Source organism: Ciconia boyciana, chromosome 2, assembly GCF_034638445.1.
Source record: "Ciconia boyciana chromosome 2, ASM3463844v1, whole genome shotgun sequence".
NCBI lineage: Eukaryota > Metazoa > Chordata > Aves > Ciconiiformes > Ciconiidae > Ciconia > Ciconia boyciana.
Window position 1 is genome coordinate 64,986,373 of NC_132935.1, and position 8,814 is coordinate 64,995,186.

An 8,814-nucleotide genomic window follows, 5' to 3' on the forward strand; every position below is an offset into this window, starting at 1 on the left:
CATTCAAGTGATGCCTGATATAAGTTGAATTTTCTATATCTTTTAAATTCCTTGAAGGTTGTATTTAATTGAAGGAAAAGATGTTTCTTTGTATTCGCATTATTTAGTATTCATTGCATTTTAGTAGATACCAAACATTCATTTGTGTCAATAAATAACATACCTAATCACCAAAGTATGACAAATTAAGTGTTGCTGAATAGGGCACTATAAATCAGGCCTCCTAGAACTTTTGCAGAAAAGGAAAAATAGCTGGTTTAAGCTTGCTGTGTAAATGCAGATCATTTCCGTCGTCGTAATAGATTATTTCATTTATGACTTACTGCTTTGTCCTAAAGGTGCTCCTTGTGAAGGATGTCCTCAGCCTAGCCTCACCATGCACAACCGCTTGCTACAACTTTTGGGGAAGGGTTAGAATTCTAAAGAGGCTGCTCGCTGAGAGCAAAGTGGTGCTTTACATATAATATTAGCCCAGACTTTCCTAGCGCATTACGCATTTCTTTCTGAGACAAGTCTCCTTAATGCCATCTTTATCTGCTACACGATGCATGAAATCTACTTTCTGTTTTAGAACTGCGGCTGACCCCCGACCCCGCGAGTGGCGCCACAATGTGACCTTTCTATTGTCATCAGCTTTCATTCTCCTGAAAATTCTATGAATTTTTATTACAAGTTTTTTTAAACCAAGCTGAGGCTTCAACAAATTACTTGACACAGATGAGATGAAGTTGTTGAAGTAGTGTTAGATAAGTTTTACAGCCAGCATGTGTGCTGCTGAACAGTACAAAGCCAGTGTCCTACAATGTCATACACCAGTAACTGCTGAGCCTACTATTGGATAAATACATCATTTTATGGAACATTGATTGTTCTATAAACCCAATGGAGTATTATGCTCTATGATCAAACCATTTAGATTGTGTGTAGAGCACAGAAAATGCCATATTCAGGATGGTACTAAAAGTGCCATTTGTGTATTTTATGGATGTCATTACGGGGGAAACTTCTCTCTGTAGGCCCTGTTTACTGCAAAATTTTTTAGTCTGTAATGACATTTTTCATTCACAACGTATGCCTTCAAGAGAGGGGGCCCTTGTTTTATTTGTTTCATTCGAGTTTACTGCACAAATCCTGTACATTTTAATTAAATGTAAGCTTAACAAAAGAATAAGGTATTTATTCTGTGGGGAACAAATGATGACAGTAACAAAAGAATAAAACAGACACACAAAAGAAAGTCAGGTATTGAGTAAAAGAGAGGGAAAAAGGTACTAAGCCCTATTTGTAGTTTCCCAGAAGCACATTAAACATCAAAGCATTTCTTTTAGCCCTATTTCAGGAGTTTGTGGTCTCTGAGAATTAAAATAACCTGCGAATATGGATTTAATGTCTAAAAAATCCTGACATTTTCAAATAAAAAACTAACAGTCGCTCAGGAGTCCAACTGATAAATAATGGCTCTGCTGAAATGACAGACTTCTTGGAAAGAAACCAATTCTGTGATCATTGCACCCCTAGATATGAAACACCTCTTTACAAATTGTCTGAATATGAGCTCTCGTATCATTATATTTTGTCATTTTAATGCCTATTTGTGTATCTTTTTAATTTGCAATGACATGCAATCAGCAACAAGTCCACTTTTCCTAATATTAATGTGGGCTTGTATTGCAGCTTATGTTTGCCATGTCAGCCAACACTTACCCCTTCTCTTTACCCGTTTTTAAAAGGGGGCGAGAGGCAGGCTGGATTTAGGAGGACAACATGATTTGTTTCTACATACAGTCCAAGAATGTGACATGTTCCTTAAATACATAAAAATTCCTACAAATGTTGTGTTGGATAGCAGTGCTCCATTATAGAAATGCACTGTTCCAAAGTCGAAATAGCAGCTAAGCCTCAAAATATGTTGTTTTCTAAATATCTTCCCTACTTGGCTTTTCACTGTTAAAACAAAAGAAAACCAGTAAAATCTGCAATTCATATTTACCATGAAAAATCACTAAAATTGAAGTTGATGTTCCCAGTAAATTCTTGGTCATAGTCCAGTTAAAATTTAAAGTTACAGTAGATTCACATTAGTTTAAATGACACTTGAACTTCTACACAGCTCAACATTAATTCATTATAGTTGAAATGGAAGAATCTTCAGTGGGTGAATCTTTTACAATCTGATTGAGGCTGTTACATTTTATAGGAGCCATTTTTCAAAGCAGTACTGACAGCACTCGAAGTTATTAAATTGCTGAATCAAAAGATGGACCTGCAATCGCATTTATGAACTGTGATGGAATAGCTGGGGTTGCACTGAGCTGAGGTTAAGATGTTGGTGTAGTTAAGCTTCATCACACCCCTTAGTGACAGCAGTATTTACCCATGTAGTTTACTTTAATGGTCAGGAAGTGGCTTAACTCACCTCTGGATTCAAATAGATTAAGTAAGCAGTCAGAATGGCATAATTATCAGTGCTGCGAGGGATTCACCGGCTAGCTCTTCACCCAGGAGACTTCCCATTCAATTGCACAGTAAAGACGGGAGTTGCATAGATTCACGGGTACAGCATTTATTTGAGGAGATGAAAATAGGATGAATTTCTTTTTTCTTTCCCTTCCCCAGACCGGAGCTTCTCCTGAATGCAGTGATGCTGTGTCCCGTACATAAATTATCACGATCTTAGGGGAAAATGTCATGATTTTGCTGTACACGTGTGAAAATTATGATCGTAGAGTTATTTTGATTTTGAAATCCAGTGGAAAATGCATGATTTGTAGAGTTATTTTGATTTTGTGCCACATCACTGCCAGGCTCTTCTTTTATCATGTCAACAAAGCAAGATTCCTGAGAGAATTAATTACTTCTACTCTATTATAAAATGTGAAGAAGCTAAGGTAATTGTCATTTTATGTTGATTTCCCCTTCCTATTTTTCTGCTCTTTGGGGGGTCTTGTGAATGTCAGTGCCTACAGAGAGCACAGGAAAAGTGGGGATAAGAACCAGTCGTACCACAGTAAGCTTCCTTCTCGCTTATGCCTGACAAAATGTACTTCAATTGCATGTGCCAGACTTATGCAGCATCACTTGGAAACACTGTAATGGTTTAAATTGTTAATTTTTTTTCCAAAGATAACCTGCCTTGCAAACTAAGATGGAGAAAGTTGTATAACATCAGTTTAGACTTGTGAAGGTGATTTGCAGCCTTTCAGCTTAAGAAAATGGCTTCTTGTGCTTCACAGTACAGTTCTCCACCAGAAGCTTTGTAACAGACAAAAAAATAGATCAGTCGATCAATTGATAGATAGATAGATGCCAGCAAGAGCTCAGTCTTTTAAGCATTGGTGTCATCTTGGAATATTTCCTTGATATGCACCTTAGCATATCAAGTTGCTAGAGGCTGCAAGATGCCAAGTACTCAGTCTCGGAGTAACACAGCTCTAAGTGTGAACTTACCTTTAAGCAAATGAGTCTCTGCTTTTTAGAGCTGTGTTTAGTTCTCTGCGGGATCAGGGCCTGACAGCTCTATGCTTTCAGTGAAAGAGCCCCCTTAGACTAGCTTTAGTATAATTTTCTTGGCCTCTGGAGTTCAACGGAGCATGTTGTTCACTAGAAGTGTCTTGGTGGCTTGGAAAGTACAATGCTAGCCTGAAAATTGACTGTAAGAGTCTTTTTTTTTTTCTTGCTTGCTTTATCTCAAACAAGCAATGGTGTCTCTATGTGTGTTAGTGATAAGATGCTACACCTGTTATTCCAGAGATGTGATTTCAGTTTGTGTAGGTGAATTTAAACTAGAGCATGGGTGTTGGTAGTCTCAGCAGCATGGACTTAATTAGCCTTCCCAAGGCCCATCTGCCATTAGACCGTCACCTCGTTCTCAGTGCCCGGGACCCACCCTTCTCTCTGTGTGCACTGGTTTTGGCCCAAAGCTCGTTTCCCAGCACCTGCAGGAGCTGCAGGGGTGCTTTAGGATGGCACTGCCACGGGGAGACAGCGAGTGCTGGAGCTGTTCTGCCACGGACATCCACAAAGCTGGTCACAGGGTGCTCTCAGTTGTGTCTTCCCAAAAATGCCAAAGGCAGCCCTGAGGCCATGCTTTGAGGATGGTGGGCTTGACTTTGCCCAGCTGTGGGCACAATTTGCTTTGCTGAAGCTTTATTGTTAGTGATGAGAACTGAGGAAACCTTCAATGACCCAAAACCAGATCGAGTGGCAGAGCAAGCAGTCAGAATGTGGAGGTTACAGGTATTGTAATTTGTTAATTGATTTCATGTAGAAATAATTAAGAAGTGTAATTGAGGTTTCTCTGGATGATATTTTATAGAATATCCTGCTTAGGGTAAGAAGACTACCAAGTGTTTTCTCCAGGTAACTAGGCTAGTGACTGAGTCAGTCAGGTGTGCTGGAGAAGATGCCAGGTGGGAAATGAAGGGGAAGACAATGGCATCAAAATGACAGCATGGCAATTACCTCGCCAACAAAAGCAGGGTATTAAGATCAGCCACAGTTTTTCACACCCAGATATGTTTATTGTAATATACGATCCTAAAATTCATTACTGAATGTGGTGGGTTGACCCTGACTGGAAGCCAGGTGCCCACCAAGCTGCTCTGTCACTCCCCTCCTCAGCTGGACAGGGGAGAGAAAATATAACGAAAGGCTCGTGGGTCAGGGTAAGGACAGGGAGAGATCACTCACCAATTGTCATCATGGGCAAAACAGACTCAACTTGGGGAAATCAGTTTAATTTATTACCTATCAAATCAGAGTAGGATAATGAGAAATAAAACCAAATCTTAAAACACCTTCCACCCACCCCTCCCTTCTTCCCAGGCTTAACTTTACTTACAAATTCTCTACCCCCTCCCCTCCAGCAGCGCAGGGGGATGGGGAATGGGGGTTGTGGTCAGTTCATCACACGTTGTCTCTGCCGCTCCTTCCTCCTCAGGGGGAGGACTCTTCACGCTCTTCCCCTGCTCCAGTGTGGGGTCCCTCCCACAGGAGACAGTCCTCCATGAACCTTCTCCAACATGAATCCTTCCCATGGCTGCAGTTCTTCACAAACTGTTCCAGTGTGGGTCCCTCCCACGGGGTGCAGTCCTTCAGGAACAGACTGCTCCAGCGTGGGTCCCCCACGGGGTCACAAGTCCTGCCAGCAAACCTGCTCCTGCGTGGGCTCCTTTCTCCACAGGTCCATAGGTCCTGCCAGGAGCCTGCTCCAGCGCAGGCTTCCCATGGGGTCACAGCGTCCTTCAGGTGCATCCACCTGCTCCGGTGTGGGGTCCTCCACGGGCTGCAGGTGAATGTCTGCTCCACCGTGGACCTCCATGGGCTGCAGGGGGACACCCTGCCTCACCGTGGTCTTCACCAGGGGCTGCAGGGGAATCTCTGCTCCGGCGCCTGGAGCACCTCCTCCCCCTCCTTCTTCACTGACCTTGGGGTCTGCAGAGTTGTTCCTCTCACATATTCTCACCCCTCTCTCTGGCTGCAATTGCTGTTGCACAGCAACTTTTTCCCCCTTCTTAAATATGTCATCCCAGAGGCGCTACCACCATCGCTGATGGGCTCGGCCTTGGCCAGTGGCGGGTCTGTCTTGGAGCCAGCTGGCATTGGCTCTGTTGGGTATAGCGGAAGCTTCTAGCAGCTTCTCACAGAGGCCACCCCTGTAGCAGCCCCCCTGCTACCAAAACCTTGCCACGCAACCCCAATACACTGAAGTACTGAAATATCACCAATAAGATCTTCTATAAAAGATGTGTTAATGGCTTTTAACTGTATACTATATTTATCTGGGCTCTGTTACACACCATATTTTAAAAAACACATTTAAATTGTTAATAGGCTGCAGAATTGTTAAATGCAGCAATTATTTCAACCTGTAAATATGTTATTTGGAAAACATGCAAATTGTTTTTGTTCGCTTGCTCATTTTATCTGTGTTTTCTGCCAGTGAAATCTAAAAATTGTCAAGGAATTTTTTTGCATTTAAGCTACAATTTGTTAAAGTAATGAACTGATATTTGCCATGATACCATGTTAACAGCATATTTTATCTTGTAGGCATTGTGTCCAAGTCCTATGAGTGCCGACTGAAGGGGCAAGGAGCAACCTTTGTGGAAACTACGAGTCCTTTTACTGCAGCAGCACTGGGAGAGGTTTCTCCAGTTAAAGAGAAGGTCTTTCGGGGCAGCAGAAGACAGCCACAGTCACCTGAAGAAGTTCAGCAAGTTATTATTATTCAAGGATACGATGGCGACTTTGCAATTGATGCCTCTGTGGAAGAAACAGCAGCAGCTACCCTTCAGACTCTAGCAATGGCTGGTCAGATGGCCAGGGTGGTCCATATTACAGAAGATGGGCAAGTCATAGCTACAAATCAAAACGGCTCGCACGTGAGTAGTATGGTTCCAGGGCAGATACTCACCGAGCAGTTAGCAGATGGTGCAACACAGGTGGTAGTGGTTGAAGGAACAGGAACTGATATGGAGGAGGCCGTTCGAATAGACACAGTTCCTGACTCCAGTAGCACTGTACTACAGCAGATAATGCGACAAGAAGTTTTAGATGCTTCTGAAGCTACAGTCCATCCTCCAGACTCCTCCTCGGCATTAGATGCCCTGCTTTGTGCTGTAACAGAGCTGGGTGAAGTGGAAAACAAATCTGGACTCCTTGACAGATGCAGGTCTAGTCACAAAGATTTCTTGCAAATACCAAACCCAGAGACACCCAGTGTTCCCAGTGATGCAGAGGGACAAGAAATACAAATGTTCCATGAAGTTCAAGAGACTCAGGAAGACACCGAACCTATGGAAGTAGTGACGCGGGTCATGCACCCATCGGCTATAATTGCATCTCAGGAGAGAGCTCAGGCTGCCTTCAAGAAAATGGTCCAAGGAGTATTACAGTTTGCTGTATGTGATACGGCTGCAGCCGACCAGCTGATGAAAGAAGGTGTCACTCAGGTCATTGTAAATGAGGAAGGGACTGTGCATATGGTAGCTAGAGAAGGCTCTCAGATAATTATGCAGGAAGCTGGTAGCCACGCGCTCAGCGTCCAAAGCGAGCACATGGATTTAGTTGAGTCGGATGGGGAAATATCACAGATTATTGTCACAGAAGAAATAGCTCAAGCCATGGTTCAGGGTTCTGATGGTGACTTCTCTGAAGGTGCAACCCACTACATCGTCACAGAATTGCCACCAGACATGCAGGATGAGCCTGGTGTGTACTCGCATGCTGTGATAGAGACAGCTGGGTCTCAAGAGATTTTGCAGGCTGGTACTGCTATAAAAGCAGAAGCTGTATCCCCTGATAGAGCAGGAGAACAGTTAACAAGCATGGTCATTTATACAGAGGATGGCTCACAAATAATTCAAGGCCAGAGAGATGATAATGAAGTACAAGAAGCATGAAGAGCTTCATCTTCTAGGCTTGATGCAGGGCAAAGCTGGAAATTACCAGATCCATGGAGGCACAGTATTCCTGGAACATTTTCTGTAAAACCTTCTCAATACAACATCCTCCTAGCCAGGTAACAAATACGCACCCTGTGGGAGCTGAAGGTCAGCTACTAGGAGGAGTTCACTGAAAAGGATAGTACAATCTTGTTACAATAGCTCTAAGAATTATTATATGGGATTATTATAAAACAAGCATATTAAGGTACAAAAGAGGATAAAAAGCCCCCCCCCCCCAAGTGTAGGTATTGTTCTGTTCACTACTTTCTTTGGGTTGTTTTTTTTTTTAATGTTGTTTTATCTCAGGGTAATTCCCTGCCTTCTCTCATTTTTGTCTAACATAATCACAGGAGTAAAATAATTCCACTTACATGTATGTTTTGTGAACAGATAAATAAGCAAAAAATACAAACCCCACAATAACAAGGTGAACAGGTAAGCTTACATACTGTAATTGGTGCCCTTCTTCATTTTAAAGAAGAACAGGTGACATTCTGCTTTCTAGAATCTTACTTTAAAATATCCCTGGCTAAAAATATGTCATCAGAATAAGTATTTTTTGCATCTAAAATCAAATTTTTCATAGTAGCTTACTCTTTCATGGTATCACATAGGACTTTCTCTAAAGAAGAGCTCAAAAAAGCTACACTTCAGAAAATTCTTGATTATACATATTCAGGAAGAAGAACTTGATGCCTGTAACTTCCACTTAATTTTAGATGAGAGTCCTACATAAGAAATGTGCATTTTTTGAAAAAAATATTGTCACTGTCAGTGTTTTGCTTTTCTTATAAATAGCGCTTCATATAAATACTATTTTGCAGTTCACTTTGCGAACGACTTCTGAAATGTTATGGGGGTTTTTAAAGAAAATTCTGACATTGACATTAACAAGTAGAAAAAAAAAAGGTGACCTTGTATTTCTTGCTTAGTCCAGAATGTCAGTTATTTACTTGTGGATATACTGCAATTGTTCAATGCGAGTTCATGTTGAAAAGATTTGTTTCATGATACAACTGCTTTTGTTTCTTTAAAAAAATTGTAAAATATAAACTGGCAAGGTTTGGGGATTATTTTTTTTGTCTTTCAAATAAAATGTTAGCATTAAAATGAAGCATCATGATTTTTAATATTAAGCAATAAACAGAACTGGCATTCAGCAGGAGCAAACGAATGCTATCTGTTATGTCTGTGCATTTTCTCTTTTCTCTTTTCCTTTCTCTAGCTCGCTAGATAGATAAAGATAAAAGAATCTAATTTCTGAAGTGTGCCTCATGCATGCTTAATATAATTGTGTAAGTGTTTAGGGTATAAGCCATGCTGACTCTAGAGATAACTGGGTTTCCTATCATGTTTAATATCTTAA

The 8,814-nt window shown here is 41.4% G+C and overlaps 1 protein-coding gene across 3 annotated transcripts in view; it reads left to right on the top strand.

Moving 5' to 3' along the window:
• The window catches only part of ZNF407 (zinc finger protein 407), a 355,565-nt gene extending 347,008 nt beyond the window's left edge, over positions 1-8,557 (top strand). For all 3 annotated transcript variants that reach the window (XM_072852837.1, XM_072852838.1, XM_072852836.1), the window contains one exon: positions 6,052-8,557. In XM_072852837.1, coding sequence (XP_072708938.1) covers positions 6,052-7,403 — 1,352 coding nt within the window. In that variant the 3' untranslated portion in view covers positions 7,404-8,557. The remainder of the gene's footprint in view (positions 1-6,051) is intronic.
• The last annotated feature ends 257 nt before the right edge of the window (positions 8,558-8,814 follow it).